This window comes from Manacus vitellinus, unplaced genomic scaffold, assembly GCF_001715985.3.
Source record: "Manacus vitellinus isolate BGI_N305 unplaced genomic scaffold, ASM171598v3 scaffold_12_pilon, whole genome shotgun sequence".
Classification (NCBI taxonomy): domain Eukaryota; kingdom Metazoa; phylum Chordata; class Aves; order Passeriformes; family Pipridae; genus Manacus; species Manacus vitellinus.
This window is the reverse complement of record NW_021938949.1, coordinates 10,905,665-10,927,661: the sequence shown is the minus strand read 5'-3', so window position 1 is coordinate 10,927,661 and position 21,997 is coordinate 10,905,665. Positions and strand designations below refer to the sequence as shown.

General features: G+C 42.0%; 2 protein-coding genes across 3 annotated transcripts in view; one reads left to right on the top strand and one right to left on the bottom strand.

The window, feature by feature from the left end:
* Positions 1–3,305, top strand: part of IQCK (IQ motif containing K) — a 35,332-nt gene extending 32,027 nt beyond the window's left edge. Inside the window, exon 8 of the mRNA XM_029957761.1 lies at positions 1,929–3,305. Coding sequence (XP_029813621.1) covers positions 1,929–1,990 — 62 coding nt within the window. The 3' untranslated portion in view covers positions 1,991–3,305. The remainder of the gene's footprint in view (positions 1–1,928) is intronic.
* On the bottom strand, positions 3,232–19,923 carry GPRC5B (G protein-coupled receptor class C group 5 member B). 2 transcript variants are annotated; one of them, XM_029957759.1, is made up of 4 exons: positions 19,896–19,923; positions 12,922–13,931; positions 8,230–8,342; positions 3,232–6,823 (listed from the first exon to the last, which is right to left on the bottom strand). In XM_029957759.1, the coding sequence occupies exons 2-4, from the start codon at positions 13,925–13,927 to the stop codon at positions 6,779–6,781; spliced, it is 1,164 nt and encodes a 387-aa protein (XP_029813619.1). In that variant the 5' UTR covers positions 13,928–13,931; positions 19,896–19,923; the 3' UTR covers positions 3,232–6,778. The 2 variants fall into 2 exon arrangements, with proteins under 2 accessions (XP_029813619.1, XP_029813620.1); XM_029957760.1 differs by having other exon boundaries at positions 3,232–4,424.
* Positions 19,924–21,997: the final 2,074 nt, after the last annotated feature.

Below are 21,997 nucleotides of genomic sequence, written 5' to 3'. Positions count from 1 at the left end.
TGGTTAAAATTCAGCACAGGAATGGCATGGTTGTAAGCTTGGTCATTGGTGCTGACATTTACACTGTTCATTGCTTTTAGGTATGTGTTGTCTGAAAGAAACGGGCTGGATTATCAGCGAGTAGAACTTGTTCTAAACATCTTCCTTAGGCATTTCAAAGTATTTTAAGCAAGTTAGTTCAGTTTGAGGTGTCACATCCTGAAAAATACATTTTTCCAATGGAAATTTCTAGTGAAAAGACTTAGCCAGGCACTTCTTTCCCCATCTTTCCAGCTTATCTGAATCCTGAGGACATCTTACTTTTCTATCTGCATAGGAAGCAAGTATATGTCAGAAACTATTTAAACAACTGCTTGAGATTCAGATTCCTGCTGACAACCTGTGCTTCCTGGTTAGTGTGATGTGATTTGAAATTGTTATGCTTAAGTAACACAGGTTATGATAAGACATGGACACTCTCAACTAAAAGCACAGCTAGCAGATACCTAAAACACCTGCTTGCTTTAATGGAAAAGTGTGTGCGAGCCCTGAGGTTTTTGAATATGTTGCAATGTTTATGAAATATTTGCAAAGGCCAGCCTCATTACATCAAGGAGTATTAGATAAAATTCAACGTGCTAGACAGTATTTTGTATATAGGATATTCACTAGTCATATGGGATATTGAATCCACTCTTGATTTTTCCCCTCACCAGCTGTACGAGCAGAAGGCCTAAAATTCAGAAGGGTCTTGTTTCAGGAAGGCACTTGGCATGTATTGCCTTGACCATTGTAGAACATAGGGTGTATCCTGCCACTGCAGTCATATTTTGGGTTTCTAAGGTACTGGCTGTGTCCCTCCTCCTCATACATCACTTCTCCTGTGTGTTTTCTATGAGCTGAGCTCTTCCAGGTTGGTAGCACATTGAGCACCTTAAGTTAACACATGGGCCTGTTGCATCTCAGTACTCTGGGTACGTACCAAGAGGATTTTGTTTGCTGGTTTTCAGTTGCATGCCTTGGAAGGGTAACTAAGCCCTCCTGAAACTGTATGTAAAAAAGGGGAATATTTTTTTTTTTAGTTTATTTGGGTTCTTTGCCTCTAGCATAACTTTTACATATAAATCTCCCCATAAACTTGATGTGAAAGGTGTATAGTACAGATGCATCTTCTGAAAGTGTAGGGAGTAGAAAACCAGATTTTTTTAGGTTAAAAGGCAGTTTGTAAAACTAAAATATTAAACCCAGAATACGATAGCTGAAATCACAGGAGTAGAATGAGGAACCAGACTGTTGTATCAGCAGAAGAAAAACATTAGGTTAATCTGTATTACAGCACTCTGAAAGAATACAGAGCTTTGAAAACAGCTTTCACTAGGGGGTGGGACATTTTACTTTTATGTAGAGCTTTTGTTCATTTAGAATTGTTTACTCCAGCAAGCAACCCTGTGCTCTTTGTTTGACTGATTTTTTCCCATTTGGCAGACCCTTTGCAATCACATGGATAACATTCTTCTTTCACTGAGACATAGAAAAACTATTCTTTATTGACCTTGCTTGTTGTCCTAAATGACAAAAATATATTTATATACTAGGTGAACTGTATGACTTCATCCCTGACTTTTAATTGAAAATTCTTCAAAGCAAAAACCTCAAAGAGCTGCTTTCATTCTTTTTTTTTAAGAATCCAGTGACTTACTAGCAAACAGCTCTGCCCTCAGCTTCAGATGCACAACTCCCACAGCTGGCATGGAGAACTACGTGCAAGTATCTGAGTGCTGAAACTGTGTAAAAACAAAAAAAATGCCATGCATAAAAGAAATAAGCTTTTTGGGTTGAGTGGGGGTTTTTTGTTTATTTATTGAACAAGAGAGTATTTGCTGTGGAAGTATGGATGTTTACTTTTTTGTTTCTTTGCATGTTAATGGGGGTTTTTTGTATGGTTGCAGTGGGAAGCACCTTGGAAGACTTGGAAGAACACACCCCAGATTATTCAATATGTCAACTTTAGTTTCCTCACTAATATTGCAAAACACAAAGCTCATGGACTATAAACTATTTGATACTGATTTAGAAACTCTTTCAGCATTGTAGTTTTACTTTTACATGTGAGGTATTGTAAATCAAAGGGAGATTATATAAGGATCTAGCATGCCAAGACAAAATTCAGTCCTAGTCTAAGTGAACACAATTCCGTTAAAACAGATGGTATTGTGCACATTTAGCCAAAAATGTTCAGTCTGTGTTTATCTTGTTTTCCTGAATGCTCACTTAGGCAAGTGTTAAAGCTAAGGCAAAAATCTTCATTTGGCATAAACTGGACTTCACTGACTCGTGCAGAGCTGTGACAGTTCACACAAATCCAGGCCCTGTTCAGAACAATTTGCTGAAGCACTGTGCCCCTGCAATTCCAATGGAAGGCAATGAGAGCTGGGCTTGCTCTGCATTTCTGCAGGGGAAAAACATTCAAAGGCCCTTTTGTTACCACTTAGCACATGTGCTGAGAAAGGGTAGAATTAAGATCCCAGTGGTGGCATTTTCACAAATCTTATGTATGGTACTTACCTGTGTTAGGTCCAGTAAAACTCAGATTGGGCCCTCTGCTAAGGAGCCTTCATTTTTTTAACTTAGTCCTGTTGAGCATAGTCTTATTTAAGCCTTTATAATTTCACAATTAGAGAAGATATTTGCAGTTCTGCTACTAATTCCATATAAGTCAAAGATCTAGTTGTTTCAAACAAAGACATGATAAAACACGGATAAGAGCACTTGCTGTGGCTCCACATGGATTTCTTCCATCACTTACACAGACTTTGTCTTCACTGTTATACCAGTACCCACCCCTCGATTTTTTTCCTGGGTGGTGATAGTTGTTGCACCAGATCTGGAAAATCAAACCATTTGAAGAAAAAGCCTTCTTCAACCCCAGCTGTATGATCCTATCCCTTCCTTTTCCCAAGCATGAGCAATTGAGCCAGGACAGGAAACTGCTGAGCCAACTGGAAAAAAAAAAATCACTAGTCTGTTAAGAGTTTGGCTGCTCATCTCTTTGACTGGCTCACTGTGGGTTTGATAGGTGCCAGAGCTAAGGGTAAGCATGGGAATGTGGCCAAAGGTGGAGGAATGTGGCCTCTAGAAGCCTGTTTCCTTCAGTTTAACTTAGCTTACACTTACAGTGCTGTCTGTAACACCGTTAGTTCACTGTAATGGAAAAAACTTCAGGTGGATTTTAACAGCAAGGTAACACAAACATTGTAAGTAAATAGTAAAGCCTTTATTCTCGTTAAGAACAGCATTTTGAAAATAAAACATTTGCCCATGCTTTACAACCTTTGTAGTTTTGTATACTTATGTACAGTCATCATGGTACACATTGATTGTCTTGAAAATCCTTTAAAGATGTACTTAATAAGATACCAGTATGCAACAATCAGCGGAAAAAAGGGTACGTTATAAAACACACGTTAATACATTTAATAAATATATATTATCTATCAAAAATGAGCTTTAGCTCTCATCAATTAATAAAAAGCACCTGCTTTGTAATCCTGTAAGTTGGTAGAATAGTCCAATTGTTTTATTATAAAAGCTACAATGCTCCCTTCTGTATGGCCTTTGGTTAAATCCAAGGCATCAAGCTCAAACAAAGCCAACCAAGATGCCTGTGTTTAGACTAAAAGCTGAAACAGCTCGTTCTATAGTAGTTCATGTACCTTGTTTATAGAAACAATTGTATGTCTTGAGAGTGTTCTTCTGAAGATGCTACAGATTTTCTGGCAAGCCTCAAACACCCTCAACTCATCTGAAAGTGGGACAGGATCTGTAAAGAATGGCTTTGAACTCTTTTCCAGCCATTGACCAAAAGCCAGTCATTATAAATCTTGTTTTGGTAATAGTTTTTCAGATGCTTTGTGATTCCATTTTTCTGCATGGAAACACCATAAGCACATAACCATCAAGGGACAACACAGTAGCTTTTATAGTATAAAAGCTAATTATAATTAGGAGAACTGCGAAAGGCTTGTGCTTACTTACTTATTATGTTGTTCACAGATGCTCTACATTCTAGAAAACTTTCAAAAAAGGCAAAAGTAAATACTGTAACAAAAATATAAGTTAACATAAAGGTGCCTTTCTTCAATTACAGTTTTATTTGGGGCATTTTACATCACAGACTAGTTTACAAAAAAAAGTTGCTTATTACTAATTGTATAAAGTTGGAAAATAAAGACCCTCCTAATCTATTGCCACACTTTCACCACCACACGTTAAACCCAATCCTGCTGATTTTTAGTTCTGTAAATAGTCCACATGACTAACCCAATGAGACTAGTCATGTGAGTAGCAGTTTGTAGGATCTGGCCTTATCTTTGCATAAGGCCTCAAATTCCAAACAACTTCATCAGAAGCAGGATTGGGAACTCTATTTATCAATTCAGTCACATCTAGAAAAAGAAAAAAAAAGTTTCTTAAGATAACTATATCTTGTACAGATTTTGTCCAAGGTCTGTAAAATGTGTATTATACTTCATCAGTCTTGGTTGTAGCATGATAAACTTTTAAAAAGAAAGCTGTCCTACCATTTGTGCCATGGTCATCTTATATGTTTTTATGATAGAGTTTTATGAGGGATTTTTTTAAATTGGTTTTTAAAAGCAAAATTCTGCAGGCAAGTGATGGGTAATAGTTTTTTTATTGTTCCAAATTATGCATCATATGGGTGGCTATCATTATCTCAAATAGTCTTATTTGATCAAAGCTCTACTTAAAACAAGCAAGATGTATTTCTAAGTCGCTGGATAGCATGCAATATCCACCCCTACCCTACTTGGTTACTAAGGCCATCTAGTTACATACAAAATGAAATAAAGGATCCCTAAAACAAGCACATGCTTCCTTTGCCTCGAGGAGGGAAGGGCAGGGGGGTGCTAAACGTACTCCTTCACTCATGCATGACAGAAAAACATTGCTTCTGGAGGAGAAGGACTTTGAAATAAAACCCCATAAGATGATCATGGCAAGAATGGCAATATATATTTTTCCATATATATATATACATATATCTGTGTGCAACACTTAGGGACTGGTCTTGCAGCCTCTGTACCTGTATGTAGACCTACTGGTGCCGATGGGACTACTCGTGGGAGTACAAGTCTGCAGGACTAGGTTCCTAATTCAGTAGAAATGGAGGTACATGAAGAATCAGGAAGACTCTTGAAAAATAAAAAGCTTGTCTTTCTTTTGCAGTACACAGCAAGTAACTTCTTTCTCTGAAGCTACTAAGCTATTCGGTTATTTGTACATTTTATTTTTTTTTAGTTTGAAAATATATATTTTTATTACAGCATATGCAAAGTTTAATTGTTATATGTTTCCTATGCCTTCAAGTAAAAACAATTAGCTTTTAGTATCGAGGAAAGCTAAGATTAACATTGGCCAAACAGTGAGGATACAATGATGTTTTCAATGTCCGATATGTATTAAATGTTAAAGAAAGGAATGATTGCTTCAACATAATGAAAAACCATGGCACAAAAAATGGGCAATGGGAACCTTTTAAATAACCTGGAGAAAACAAAGATAAAAAGGTTTGAGAAAGTCTGCCTTATATCAACTCAAGAAAATGGATGGGGAGGGGAGGAGTAGGGAAGAAACCACCTTAAATAAACAAAAACGACAAACCACCTCCAGCACGGAGATTCTACTCTCTAGGCACTAAAATGCACAACCACATTTAAATGCACAAACAACTGCAGTCAAGGGGACTACTCATACGCACAGGGACTAGAAAGGGAGGTCTCGACCCTACTCTGCTGCTGAGTGTCTCCCAGGGGTGGTCAGTGCTCCTCAGCTGCCCCCGCGCTCCCGCCTGGCCATCAGCCCGACCCCAGGGCTGGGCAGGGCAGCAGCGCTGCCTTTCATCCACCAGCACAACGAACCGCTGCTGCAAACGCCACCACTCACATTCCCTCCCAGCTAAACCTTTGCCAAAGTCCATCCCTGCAAGGTTTCACTGAACGGCTTCGCCTGCAGGACACGTGGGAGCACGCAGCTCTCCGCTCGCAACCGGGATCGAGGCTGGAATAACGGGGAATCCATCCCGTGAGGCCGAGGACGGCTGCCTCTGTGCTGGACCTGCGCTTTCCCTCTCTGCCTCAAGAAGCTCCATAACTCGCGTGAAACATGCCTAGACCTTTCATCCCTCCAGAACTGCACCTCCTAGACCAGCTTGTTGAAGAGCAGTGTATCAGCCTACGGCGTTATGGGAATTTAGTTGCCACAGAGTGACAATGCTCGACTACACATGATGCTACGTGACTGTACAGTACAGCTACATAATGAGCAAACAAGGTACTTCTCATGACGTTTGAAATGAAGGGAAAAGGAGCAAAATGGAAAGAAGTCCTGCGTGGCAATCTCTTGTGGCAACATGAATTAAGTTTAGGTGAGAGGAGGGTACTTTGCAAGCAACTGGCAACCACCAAAAACAGGCTTGCCTGGCACACAAGTTACAGACAAGAGAATATCTTACATTTCAGAATACAATATCCCCTCTTCCAATTTAAGGTGTGCCTACTTCAATTTTAAGTTAGATTCAGCTTCAGTTTTACAATTTTGTTTCTGCAATTTTCAGTTCAATGGTGTTCACATTTAGACAAAATCCTCTGTAGGATTTCGAAAGATCCTGGATGTTTTGTTGCTTTGTTCTGGTACTGTTATGGATTCCTTCCCTCAAAGACACACTGCCAGGGAACAACATCTGCAACAAGGATTCTTATTCTCTACAGCCTACAGCCTTTCACCAGAGGTGTCGTCCAGTGTAACTTGGCGGAGCAGTTGGTATCTGGAAATAAGGATAACAAACCCATAACTGAGAGATCTAGACTGTTCAAAAGTCAGTGTTATCATGCTACATGTACATGAGAGCTTTCCAGATGGTAGTTCTAGAGCAAAGTGATACAAAGAGGCTCGTCTTCCATCCATACAGTGCATTCACCTCTCTGTAAAAACCATGGCTATATATACACATTAATCACTATCTGATGTTCTCCATTGAGCTTCGTATCCACCTCAGAACAAAGAAAAACAAACAAAGAAACCCCCAAACCAAATTCTCAAGCTTTTCATCCTTAAACTGCCTTTTCCCTGAGCTGCACATTCTGGTATCAGAAAACAGGCAGAGATGAATCCAAACATCAGAAGGATGCAATCCATTACTGACACAAAGCAAAGCCTTTTCATTTTATTCAAGTTGACATGTTTCACATTGTCTTACCCACACAGGAGAATTCTTTTATCTAGTCCCTCCTGTTCACTATAATCAACCAAAACTTTACTTATTTAAAAACAAAACCAGACCTGTAATCAGTTCACGTTATTTGATTTTAAATGTAGAGGTTGAGTTATGGAATCAGCTCATGATTCAAACGAAAGAAAACCCAACTCACATGAGTATAAACTGGCTCATGAGTAGATTTTTAAGAAGCATGTAGATATGCATGAAGAATGTGGGGATGAAAATTCTTCTTTTTTAACAGTATGCCTGCTATATGAAATGTCTTAAGCGCGAATTACACATGATGTGAAAAACATTTAGAAAATCCGTTTGGCATCAGATCACTAAACCATTCTTACAACAAGCAGGCTGCAGAAAAACAGGTCTATCAAAGAATTGCATGCCAAACTATTGTCTAAGGAAGAAAAATCAATGCTATTAACATTAAAATATTCTATATTCCTCTTTTATGAACCCCTTTTCAAGAGAGGTACAAATCTGTAAGTTACAAAGAATTACATACATTTTACAAGGAAACAGAAGATGGGAAAGATCACCACTATCTGCAACAATTATTCTTATTTGAAGCAATGCACTGGCCTGTAAACATTTCTGTGACTCACATAATCTTGAAAAATATCAGGTTAGAAATGGTGTCACTTAATAGTTATGTTAAATATCTTAACACAAATTAGATTTGAAAGGGCCATTGAACATGTAGTCTCACAAAAAAACTTGGTTCACTCAAGCTGCACTGCAAAATCTGAATGGCCAAGTAAAGAAATGCAAAATACTTGTTAATTACATATTTTCTAGAGGGAAAGGAAGCATTACATGCATACTTGCTGCCTGAATTTTCATTTATAGCTCTCCCCCTGCTGTGAATAAGCTACAAGCAGGTTTTTCAATTAGTAGTGGTTGTATATATCAGTGCATATCAGAGATTTCTTAAATCATCACATTTTGATACTTACAGTCCCACCATTTAGCACAACTGCCATCTCAGTTGGCTGATAAACATTGCTTCTAAAAGGAGCGCTGGGTCGGCTTCCCAAACTGCCATTTCGAAATCCTGCCGTTCTTAGTGCTGCTCAGAAAAGAGAGATCACTCTTAGAACACAATTAAAGCTGTGAAGTCACAAAGTATCTTCCTTCCATCTTAGTTATTGGGAACTTTGCCACTGATTTTAACTTTCCTGTTGCCGTGCCAGTTTTCACATTGCTTTAGAACAGCTGTTTCTGTTATATAGTTGGGAATGGATCTCGGAAGAATCAGATTTACATAAAATTAACTGTTTGCTGTGGAACAGGAAAAAATTTAATGGAACCAAATTTTTGAAGCTTGCTTAGTCTCATATCAGTGGAAGCTCAGTATCTTCAGTCACTGAAGCTCTAATGTATCTTGCACAGTGCATTTTGCAAAGTGTTGGTCTGGATACTGTGGGGTTAAGTAAAATGTATTGCAATTTGCTTTCTATCAAATGCAGTGGACAGGGATCCAAAGCCTTGCTCGAGCCAGTAAGCATGCTCACAGCCCCCTGAGCATTACTTCAGCATGACTAGCATATAAGGATTTTCCAGATGTTTCAGATTATATTTACTCTGAGAAACTAGAAAGATGGAGTAAATATTGCTTTCAAATCGCTTAAACATGGCAAATGACTGAAGCAAAAGAGAAGATACCAACTGTCCTTCTGAACATTTATACCAGGAAAACATCAGTCTCCCCATTAATTTTACACAAGTTTGGGTTCAAGATGTATATTCTGAATGAGAGAGATGCACAGTGAGGGATATACTGCTTTCTCTCTACACCAGTCTGGGGATGGACACACAAAAACTCCCTCTTTAATTTTGGGGGTAAATAATGGCTTCACTGAGTTCAGATGTGGCCAGGGAACAGAGCTCATTTATCCACACAATGTGCCTGGTTACAACGGGAATACTCATCTGTCAGCTGGTAAATAGAAACATGCCCAGTTCAGGCACCTGGGGCAAGAATTTCTCTGAGATTTAATTCAAATTACAATTCTACACTCTCTGGCTGAAATCGTGAATGAGCTCAAGTTTACGAGAATTACAGCACAGACTTTAATAAAGCCAGGATTTAATATAGTTGCTCTGTGTAGAGCAAGATTTAAATGGATCCTACTGCCATATGCTGTCCTCTATCCACTGCTACTCCTCTCTTTGGGAGCTGTGCACCAGGAGGAAGAACAGTATTGATTTAGCATGGAAATTTAGAAATTCCACCCTGGTCAAAATACTCAATTGTTGACTTCAGAGACACACAGACACTCATTTGCTCTATATTTTAAAATTACATATTTTTGCAGAACATAGAAAACAAATGATCAAAATACCTAAGCTGGAATTAAGTATTTTTTTTTTTTATATTTAACCATCAGTTATATATAGCAGTAGCACTTTTTTGTTGTTGTTGTTTGACTAGATATTGTGTGTTAAGCAGAAATGATTGCACTGGTATTTGATAGTACATATAAATAAAAAAAAATCTTTATAATACGTACTATCAATAAAATATTTACACATCTGCACAAAATATTTACATAAAAAGGTTAATTTCAAAGCTATCTTAAAGAGCCAGTAAATTCAATTCCATATTGCTAAATTTCCCTTCCCTATTATTGCAAAGAGTCTAAAATTTTTTAAAGATGAGAATCTGTGATAAAGCTGGTGGACAAAACACTCATTTTAGATTTTTTTTTTCCTCATACCAGTTTTACCATTTTTCCTTGTACTTTTTCCATTACTATTAAATACACGCTCTTGCATAGGGTATTTATAGGTAAAAAACAAGTAGTGCCAAGAAGATCTGAGCAAATGTGTCAAAGTCTCCTTTTAACACGTATTTTAAATTTTGTTAACTTTGCTTTTAGGCATTGGCTGCAATGGTGTCTTGCAGTACTAAAAGTTATTAAATGAAATTCAAGGAGTACTGGAATTGCTTGGGCTTGGGTTTCCTGACAGCTGTAGCATTCTACATTTCACATCCAGATTTTTCATGTATAAGGCAAATTCTCTTTGCCTACAGAGGTTGCCCTACTAGTGTGGACTGCACTTCCAGAAAGCACCGAGAACTGGCCTTTGTCCAGCGTTTCTAAATACTTTGCTAACATTTTTAAAAGACACAGCTATGTAAAAAACTCTTTTAAATAGATATTTCAACCTATCATATGAATATTAAAATCCCAGATAATTATGCTGTTAAAAAGATATTTAAAATGCTAACTTTAAAATAGTTTTGCTTTATTAATGCTTAATGTTATTCCTGGAATAGAACAGCTCTTGTTGTGATGTGTAACTTGAAGCTACATCTTTGCTAAGAAAGAAGGAAACTAGGAGGACATACGCTTGTTTGACTCTATAGTTAAAAAGTTGTTCAGATTCTTAAAATGCCACTTAAAATCTTGAAAAAGAGCAAATTTATGGAATTGTTTGATATAAGTACTAATGGAAATAACAGGAATTAATGGAGAATATATTTGTCCAGGCATATTTTTCTATTTCAAGCTGACTATTTACTGAAACAAGTATTACAGTCAGGGAACTAAGAGGTATTTTCTGGTTATCTTGTCCTCTAAAATTTCACGAGTAGATCTTCCATTCTTAAACATTATTCCCAAGTATAATTGAAGAAAGTACCCTTCCATTAATTTCTAAACTCTTAACGATGAATTCTCCAATTGAGTTAATTAAATGGATGAAAGAAGAGAACATTCTCTAAGTACCTGCAGAGAGCCAATTGCTAATAGACTCCAGGTGCTTTACCACTGACAACCATCAGTTGATGTCAGTGATCTGACTTAAACTGACATTTCAGCAGCTGCAATACGTGACTTGATTATTACTGCCTGTATTTACTTTAAGTCTCTACCATAATAATAAGTTTTGTCTCCAAACACTGTTGTCCAAGTCTGTGCTTAAAGAACTGCTGCAAAGGAATATCGAATCTGTTTTGATTTATTAAAAATTCCCCCATGCCATGGCACTATGAATGACATGCATTTATTAAGATAAATATTAATAAGGGCATCAGATAAGGAAATCAATTTTGTATTGTACTGAGTAAGATTCAAATAGATTAAAACAGAACATAAATTGCAGTATAATAGACACTATAATGATTTTCTAGCTATCACACATCTATCCATTTCACTGAAAAACTTAATTACTGAATGATTAGATGAAAAAGGAGTTTCCAATTCTTTTTTCTAAACACATGCATGAATTGGAATTATACAGACTGAAAGATCCAATTTTGTTCTTAGATCTGCCTCAGTCTGAAATAGCTCCACTGAAGTCACTGCAGTTACCTTACTATGAAATTAATTTAATGGGGGATGGAGGACGGCTAAAAAAACCAAAAACACACCCAGAAAAAAACCAGTACTTTCAACAGTCCATAGTGCAGCTGCCTCTGTTGCTCTGGAACATTAGTAATAGCAACCATTCTTTTATCCATTTGATTTTTGTTTTACCACTGCCCTTGTGGTATCTGTTCACCGAACTTAACTCCTTTCTCTTCCAAGACTTCCATACTTAGAAGGAGACCTTTAAAGTTACTGCTAAAAATCTTAAAGGAAAAATGCCTTCCTGACCTGCCATTGTGCCAAACAAGAGTGCTGTTTTCTTCTGTGTCTGGTCTGTACCCACAGGAAATCAAAGACATGTAAGGACAAATAAAAAGGTGAAGTGCCTGGACAATGTGCCCTAAGCCTTCTTTCAGGGGCTGCCAAAGCAATGTGGCAGCTCCTGGCTGGGATACCAGGCCAGTATTCTTTTCAATTAGAGCGAATAAAAATCAGTGTGACTAGTAATGAAATCCTTTACCCAAGTGTGGGACAGCACCAGAGCACAACCCCCCTCCACAACCCCATCGGGCTCCTGCTTCCCCCTCCCCGGGTCAGAGGGTAACCCATGCATTTCTGACATGGGTTAAACACTCAGCAATGCTTTGGATCTCTTAAGCACCCAGTTGTTGCTGGTCCTTTCAGTAATCACTCCAAAACATTTTCTCTGGAAATATTAACGATGTGTCTTCGTGCATCCTTCTGTGACAGGGAAAGCAAATTACCTCGAAACCTCTGTAAAACCTCAGACGTTAAAGCCTTCAGAACAAAGGCTGTCTTTGAACTTGTCTATAAGCCACTTGGCATTTTTCCCCCACAGTGACACAAAGTGGCACTAAATTAATTTTAATGGAAAGATAATTAATCATAACTATTTTGTTGCTCAAGAGGCTGAGCGTTTTGTAACATAGACCACTTACTTTATTTTTTTCTTGGGTTTGGGGAAAATATTTTGTATTAAATGTTGTTACCTGCTAATGACAAAAAGTGTCATTTAAACTATTTAGAATAGGGCTTTGCATTTCGAATTGTTCAGTTTTTCAAAGAAAAAACAACATGCAGAAGAATCCTTCTAACTTAACACATGTATTTTCTGCATTTTTCCCACTCACTGGGTGATTTCTTAATGTAAAAGGGAACAACGTGTAGTACGCAAAATATGGCATTTCTAATGACCCTTGTTTTGAACACCTGAAAAACAGGTGTTTTTCTATACTACATTTTTCTATATCTCACACAGATAGTTTTCTTGACTACTACAGAAAAATACAGTCCTCTCTAGCAAATTCTTACCTGCATTATGTTCATCCATCGAGAAGGCTTTGTTTTCCATGTAGCTCCGAGGAAGCTGTATATCTTCCTCAAAAGCAGTTTCGCGCATCCTTGGCTGCGAAGTATCAAAATAATTGGGAGTGTTTTCCTGCTGCGATGGAAGGATGGTACAGTGGACCTCTGGGATGGCGTGAAAAATTACGAACACCCAACCACTGGACACCAGTGCAATAGCCAGAGTGGGATCACTCCATTTGTCTCTTCTCTGTAGCTCAGCATTACCGAAGAGGTACATAGTCATCCAGGCCACCCAAATCAGAATGGAAAAAAAAAGGGTTATAATGAGGCATATTCCGTTTTTCTTCCATTTCTTAAACTTTCCACAGAGAGTGAAAAACGAGAATCCCATGGTAAATACCATCAGGAACATAACGTAAATCGAAGCCATAGCAAAATCCATCGGCTCGTAGCTGCAGGCCAACTTGTTATCTCTGACAATCGTCAGTATCAACCACTCGGTTGCGATAATGACCTGCACGAGCATCAGGCAGATCGCCACCCCAGCTAGATGCCAGCCAGATGGACTCTTCCCATGGCAAACTAGTCTGCGAAGCCTCCAGGCTTGAGCTAGCAAGCACGAGAAGCACAAAGCAAAGATAACTCCCCACAGAAACCTTCGGGTAGAGCACACCATTTCATCTTCTTGTATGATGAAAGCAAACGTCAGCCCAAACAGTCCCAGAGTCCCAAAGAGAAAGAGGAAGTGCATTCCCAGGGGGCTCTTCTTCTCTTTGTCCTTGATGAAGGGCAGCCTCACCAGCAAAATCAGCATCAGCAGCAATGTGGTCAGCACACCTGCCCCTGCGACCGCCTCCAGCACGATCCCCCAGATGGCATCCAGGTCACACAGGTAAATGTACTGAGGGAGGAGATCCAGTCCGCACCCCCTGGGCGTGCTGGAGTTTTCCGAAGAGCCATAGCTGATCACGAAGAGGAGGAAGAAACCGATGGCTGGGTAGGTTTTCATTTTTCTGTCGGAGACAACAAAGTATTTGTTTAGCTGGAGCTCACTTTGGAGGATTTCACAGCAACTGGAAGCAGAGCTGGTTTCTGTAGCCCGTGTTTACTGTTTTCGCACTGTATTTGCCTGGCACAGCCTACCCCCAGCCCCCTTCGCTGCCCTCCCAGAAGCTGCTTTGCCTGTTGTACTCAGAATGCAAACTGACTCATTATTCTGTTTGCACAGACTGAAAACAGCATTGCCAAACTCTGCCCCTGCAAATATCCTAAAGCACGGCCAGAAGAAATTATGTATCCTGGTGAAAAATAATACATTATACACAGTACTTAGATACTTACTACCTGTTCAAACTTAATACCCCATTCAAATTCAGGTACTTAAAGTATGTGTAAGTTGCACTGGGCCTGATGCAAGTGTAAGCTATACCACAAATAGACTGGTCCACAGCCTCATTCCTTTCGCTGGAACAAAGGAAGAGTAAAAAGCACTTTTTAAATTATTACTTAAAGGATAAATCAGTCCAAGAAAAATAAACATTGTATTTTTTTTAAAAAAAGGAAAATCTTGTTTTCATGCTTGGTCAATAAAGAGTTATAATATTAACTTCTTTCATCTTCTTCCAAAGCCCAGGTATTAGATAGCATTTGCAAATGGGAATGGTTGGCTAGAAAAATCCCATATTCTGTTACAATAGTGCACACATGCAGTGTCATCAATCAGCTAGTCAAAAATGAATGACTCATTGTGCTTCCTAGCAAGTCCAAAGCCATACAAAGGAAACAAATAACAAAAAACAGAGCATCACTTTCCCAGATCCAGAGAGTAAACAGTGGTAAACTCTCCAGGAACACAACACATCCCACTTGACCATCAGGACCAAAAGCCTGGACAAATCCCAACTTAATTTTAGGAAGAACATGGGTTAGGTGCTTTAAAAATACGTATGTTATAGCATTTGTTTATATTAAGCAAAGAAAGGCAAAGGAGATTGTTAAAAATATAACCTTTAACTGCCCAGTGTGCCTGGGTGAGAGCTGCCCCATAAGGGCAGTCTGGAGTGAACACTGCATGAACCAGCTCTGAAAGCTGACACTGGTAACCTTCACTTGCAGTCAGTGCTGCAGTTCCAGCAGGATCTTGCCCATTGATGTGAGCAACGTGCCAGGGTAAGAGTGCTCAGAGCAAGACTCCCACCTGTATGGTGTGACCATACAAACAAAACCACCACATAAATGGGCAGTGGTGTTGGTCACTGCGAGTCACTGCTCATGTGACATGTCTAGGACACAAAGAGAAAAGCAGAGAAACTGGCAGTAGCTCTTTTGTAAGTCAGACAACAGCCCTAAATGGTTACCTGTCCAAAGTTATTTCGTGGATTAGAACTGCATTTAATGAAAACTTCAAAAACTTTGATGAGAGTTGAAAATGGTTTAAAGTAACAGTGCAGTGTTGTTGTGTCAAGCACAGCTGGTCATTACCAACATGAAAACTATTAACAGAGACTGTACAAAACTGTACAAGGTCTCTTATAGCTGAGAACTGTGGATTTTCTTCCTGTGCATTACAGGCCTGTGATGACCAAAGTCAAATCTTGAGGATCTCAGTCTTCAAACTAATGTTTTACTGCATAATGACCAATGGCCATTTTCAGCCTCTGCCAGCAGACAGATGATGGAGATTGCAATGTTTCCTATTAGAGGCACCAAGACAGCAAATGTGCTAATATAAATCCATAATGACTCTGTGGTCTTCACTCACACAACAGACGAAACATCCTATTACAAACCTTCATCTCAGAAGTGGGAGCTGTGACAAATAATGTGATCTGGGCTTGAACAAACACGAAAAGGGCAATCGACAATCTCTGCTTGCCCACAGAAATTAGCATATCTTTGCACTGTTGAAAGGGCTGCAGTGTTCTAGTGATGCAACGTCCTGCACCTGATGACAAATGAATTGGGATTTCTACATATCTTTAATTTACTTTATGGTGAATTGGTAGAATATCTACTTGTTTATGTCTTATTTGTAAAATAGGTTTCTCAATGACTCTGTCACAACACTCATGTTAAAAACACTGACCTTACAGACAGAAAACTAATCATCAGTGAAATGTATTCAGTTTTATATTGAATATGGTTACACTCAATAAATCTCCTTGCCTCGTGAATACATCATTAACCAGAAGGAAACATTCTGAAGGTAGTTCTGCAATTCCTTCTTCAACTAGCGAATTTACTGTAGAGTATCTGAAATGTCCTAAAAAGTGTGAAATGGTCAGTGCCTGCTGACACAAAGAGAGGCAATCCACTGGGATCTACTAAGGCAATGCTGCAAACCAGTGGTACCATTTCAAGGAGGAGGAGGTCACGTGGAAAATGATTCAAAATTCATTCTAAATGTCACCCAAACTGGAAACAATAAACAGCCCTTAAGTGAGGGTCATGTTAATTTTCCAGTATCCCATCACTTACAAATTATGATAAGCGTGGACTAAATTGCTTTCAATACTAGCTTTGTTTATTAGCTACTCTCCAAAAACCTGGGGGGTAATGAATTAAGTGCAAGTATCCCCAGTTCTAAGATATTTTCCAGTTTTCTGGTTACTTTATTCATGTCATGTAACCCTCATGTGATTGAGCTATTCTAGGACAGTCTGTTTCCATGGAGATTGTGCTGCATGGGTAAGCAGTCATATTGTCAGCCCATCATTTGTTTCCTCTTCCTATTTGGAAGTGTTTGGGAGGGGGGAAGGGAGGGTTAATGAATTTAAGTATTTCCCCCTCCACGAAGAAGTGCTTTCTTTTGGAAAGGGAAAATTAAGCTGTGACAAAACATATTGAGCATTCAGATAAAAATATATCCTGAAATGCAGAGATGTTCAACTCAAGAGGAGTTTTCTCAAGTTACTTCCATCTGTGAAATTACTTTTGAGAAAGCTGATGGAGACAAACAGTGGTCCTCTTAGTAAGGTTCTAGACTGCTACAGCCCTGACCAAGAAATCTCTAGGACTGCTGACAGGTACTCCTGGTCTGAAATCATTTCCTACCAAATGTCAGTTAAGTCCCATTGAACACTAGATCCTGCCCAGACCAAAGCTTGCAAACAGAGCTTGAAGTTTCCAAAGGAGAAATCTTTTCCTCCCCACTGGTATGAATATAGCAGTTTGTTTCCAACCTGTTTACTACGTATTTCTGCCTGACTGGGTAAAAACTAGCAATAATAATCAACCCCCTGTGATGACACCAATGAAAAAAATCCCCTTTCTAGTGTTGGTACTCAGGACTGAACACAGACAGTTGTAAAAACAAGGGAAAACACTGCATTACAACATACAAGTCTTGCAAGGGCATACCACAACTTAAGCTAAAACGACAGACTAAATAATTTGAAGGGAAAACTGTAAAGTTTTTTTTTTGCAGAAAAGTTGCTTTGGAAAAAAGAAATATATCAATATGGGTGTTTTATTCAAATAGTGTCTTCCTCAAGCCTGTGCAGTGTGTAGGATGGCAGAGTCCTGTGTCTGAGATTTTGTAGTAAAATCTGTCTGCACATTCTTGCTGGTGGGTACCTAAATCAGTAACTGTAGAGGAGGAGTATTTTTACCTCTTTATGTCTAGATTAGCTCTTACCAAAGTTATGCAACCTCACGGTAGTAACAATAGAGCTCTTCTTGGCTGGCACTTCATTCCTATTGCCAGAGAACTACAGCAATGGTAATACAGGAATGCCACAGAAACATTCCAGCACAGATACAGTAAGTGGCAGCAATACAGCCCCCACATAGTTGAATGAACGGTTCATACAGAAGAAAATCAACGATTTCCACCCCTTCCCCCCCCAATTGCTCTCCAAAATTTTATTTCAGTACAGCTGAAATAAAACATACCTAAACCCAGAGCAACCAAAAGCACTTAAAATGAATCAATGAGCCTTACACATTTCAGGCAAAAGCAGCAAACAATTAGCAGGACAGCTCTCAATGACAGCTGTAATAACTCCACAGAGTGCAGTCTCCTACATTACATTATCTGGCATAGAATCACTACAGAAATTGCAGACACAAAGCTGCCCCAGCAGGTATGAAGTACAATTACAAGCAACTAAGCAGAAACAGAAAATCTCACAGTTGTCATCAAAAAGTTGTCATGGTTAAAAATCAATGAGGCTTTCCATAACTAAAGTCTTCTGACCAAAGCTTGCAAATATCCAGTCAAAAAGATATTTCTGTATGCTGCTACATAAATCTGTAACGGTGTGAAGATTTAGGGTTAGGCTATTCATGGTTAGATGTTTTACCTCTTCCCATATTCTAACATTAGTCAACAGACACAAGAAGATGCATCCAATCACAGAGAAGAAAAACAATCTAGTAAATATCAGCAATAGTAGCACAAATAGTAACCTGCCTGCCACACAGACACAAGACTGGTTCACTGTGCAATTTCCAAAAGAAAACTGCCCCCACCATGAAGTGTTGTGGAGAGATGCTAGTGAGTGAGGAATTAATCACAACACGGGATCTCTGCCAGCTACTTTTGATCAGATCAGAAGAATGAGCTTCAGGACTGATAACAGAGCAGCAACAGCCAAGTTGAGATCAGACTACCCAAGAGATGTGTGTTTTTCCGGAATAATAATTAATAGTGCAACTGTGCTTTGTAGGCAAAAATACAGCAGTGATTTTGACAGCCCCTGCATTAGATACACATAATGCTCTGCAGAGCCTCACGGTTACAGAAAGCAAGACCCCACTCCAAAAAGGGCACGTAGAAAAAGTGCTGCTTTCATTTAGAAATATTTTGTAACGCTGAGTATAATATGAAGTGATCTTGCTAATGTTCTAGGTGCTCACAATTCCCTTCGGTCATATTCTGTGAATCGCCTGTGCCTCGATCCTTCTGGCCATAGTGCCTAGAGTAGATTTCACAACCGATAGCAATCAATGACAGTAATCAATGTTTTTATTTTCTTTGCTAATTCTCAGACTGTTTCTATTCATGTCACAGCCTTCTAACAGATGGGTTCTGTCACCTGATTTCTCCTGATGCAGCGAGAGGACACCTCAACCCCGATATTCCCTGCTGGTAAGCAGCAAGCGTATCCCCAGTAAACAGGTACTCCGTGCTAGCGCTGAGCACCAACCTGGGTGTTTGGGTTCAACGCGCAGGAAATCCTGTTAGCCTTAAGATAAACATTAGGGCAGGTGTAAACAAAGGGTTCACATAAGTGCTAAATCCTATCACTGCGTGGCTTTGCGGAGAGGTAACACAGAGACGGGGCTTTTATTAACTAGAGAGAAAACTGCTCCGCACCCGCACCCAGCCAGGGCTCCCGCCAACCCCGGGACCGGACAGGGGCGGCGAAAGGCCAACAAAAGGCTCTTCCCCCTCGGCCTGTACCCCGTTACTGCTGCCCTTGAGCTCCCGCTGGGGAATGCGATGAGATGCCGGGCTTGGCTGCGACTCCCCAGCGAGCGCGGTGCGAGGCCGAGCGGCCCCTCCGTGCGGCCGGTGCGCGGCTGCCTCTCCGGGCTCCCCTTAATCCGCCTGCAACCTCCGCCTCCTCCTCCTCCCCGGACGATGCCTATCCCACTCCAGCCTCCTCTCTTCTGTCCCTTCGTCCATTTCTCTCTTTGGTTTCTTTTCCCCGTCTCTCCCTGGCCCGCCTGTTCCCACTCTCACCAACTCCATACCCTCCTCGCCAGCTTTCCTCCCGCTCCCCGCCGCGCCAGCGCAGCCCCCTGCTCCACCCCCCCCATCCTAGCCCTATTATCCCGTCTAATCCCCCCGACTCCTATATCCAGCCTGCTTGTCTGCTGGCCGGCCACCGCCGGCTAATTCTGCGGCAGCGCAGGCGCAGAGCCGCTGCGAGCGGCTTCCGCCGTGCCCCCCCCGCCGCAGCGCCTGCCCCGTGGGCAGCCCCGCCGGACCCGGCTCCGGCTGTTCCCCCCCGCCCGGGCCGCCGGCTCACCCGCTGTCTTGCTGCGGCCGAGGGCGCGCGGGGCCCGCATCTGCCCGCCATGACCCGACCGCAAGCTCACCATCCCGCAAACCCGGCGGCGCGGCAGTCTCCGCGGCGGGGGGGAGGGGGGCGGGGGAGAGCGAGCGCAGCCCCGACCGCCCCGCGGCGGCTCATGGAGCGCCCGGCCCGGGCAGCGCCGTGCGGCGTGCGGTGTCCGCGCGCTGCGCCCGCCGCCTCCGCCGCGCCGCGGCCCCCGGACAGCCCCCTCCCACCGCCCCGCCCTGCCGGCACGGCGCGCGGATCGGGATCGGATCGGCACGCACGGGGCCGGATGAGCTCGCCCCGCGGAGGCGCGGCACTGCCCGGTGGAGCGGGCGCCGGTTCGGCGGCGTCGAGCTCCCTCTGCCTCGTACCCCGGGGACAGCGCACCCCGCGACATCGGGGCGCCCGGGGCTGCTCGGCACCCGGGGGAGAGGGGTGCGCTCCCACGCACCTTGCTCAGACACTCACACACACACTGATACTCACACACACACTCACACGCCCTCGCACCGCGGGTACAGCCGGGCACGTATCGCCGCTGTGAGCGCACAGTGGGACACCCACATGGCCGCAGCTCTACGTGCTCAGGTGATGTGACGGCAGGACAGAGCGCAGGGCGGGAGCGGGCACACAGCACACAGACGGGCATTCCTCCCTGCTCCTGCCTCCGCAAAGGAGTGCGAGGGCAAGAATTGGGACCCCCCTCCCGGGCGGGCTGGCTGCGCATGCACACTCCTATGGCCAGGTGTGGGACTGCAAAGGTGAGGGCGTTTTCAGCTCTCTGACAGCGGGAGATTTTGCAAGAGGCTGGATACGTTCACTAGACCCGCTCTGGATTCAGCTTCCGACCTGCCGCAGCCTGAGACAACAGCTGAACACTTGGAAGAGAAAAGCTGGGAGCCTGCGTATCGTGCAAGTGACACTTCACCGGCTGCTCACGCAGCAGCGCAGGGGAGCAGCCCCTGCACACGAGGCCCTGCAAAGGCGATGCTGGGGACTGCTCGCTGTCTGCCTCCCACCTCCCAACGTGCAGCCGGTCTCCTGCTTTCCAGCTTCACGGCTCAACTCCGAGACAGTCGTAGACAGGGCTTTCTACAAACTCCAGGAGGAGTTATTTGTAGGAGGGAAAGGCAGTCAGGCTTAGCATAAGATGTTCGTTCATGAGCAGCAGAAACTCATTTGCCTTTTCAGCCGGTTAGAGTCCATCTGTGTGACACGTCCGTGACCAGCAGCCGCGCCGTGTTGTGCATCCCTGGGTTGTGCTTTCACTTAAACTGTAGCAAAAATTTGGGCAGGTACAGCCAACATGAAGTCACCAGCGAGGAGTGACCTGTGTGTGCCCTTCCTCAACGCAGGCAGCACCCTGCCCTTCTTGCCAGGTTTCCGTACCCAGAGCCTTCCAAAAGGAAGCGTCTGCCCTGAAACGTGCATTCTTCAGCACAGCAGAACTGTAACCTTTAGACAGGCTCTTCCTAATGTGCGTGGGCTTATTTATCTGTCATTTATGATGCCTTGGGGGGTTACCTGAACTTCTCAGCGTGGCTGACATGGAGTAAATCGGATGGTGGGGTTGGGCTGTAATTGCCTGCATTTAGGCAGGGCAGCAGGACAAGAAAAGCTGAGGCAGAGGAACAATTTCACATTTCTGCTTTTTTCTCTCTCAGTTTCTCTACCTTGCTGATTCCAGATTGTAGGCACTGGCTTTGAGTCACACATAAGCAATATACCTTCCCCTGTGTCAGTCAATAGCTACGCGCTGTTCAAAGTTAAGCAGGATAATTTTACAGAAACTGAGGTGGTAAGAGGTGAAGCTTCTGTAAACTGCCCAAGGTCACTCAGCAGTCTGGCAGGAAAGTAGAAAATACTGATTCACCAGATCAGTCTGTACCCCCTGCTCTGGCTTGTCAGCCTGAGCCAAGCACCCAAATACTACAGTACCAAGTAAAGACCTTTTTGTGTATAAATAAACACACAGAGTTCTCTGTGCCATGCTGGATACAGAGAGGTAGATCAGGGGGAGGGATGAATCACAAGGATTCATGTACTGTCGGTCTTGGCCGGCTCACAAG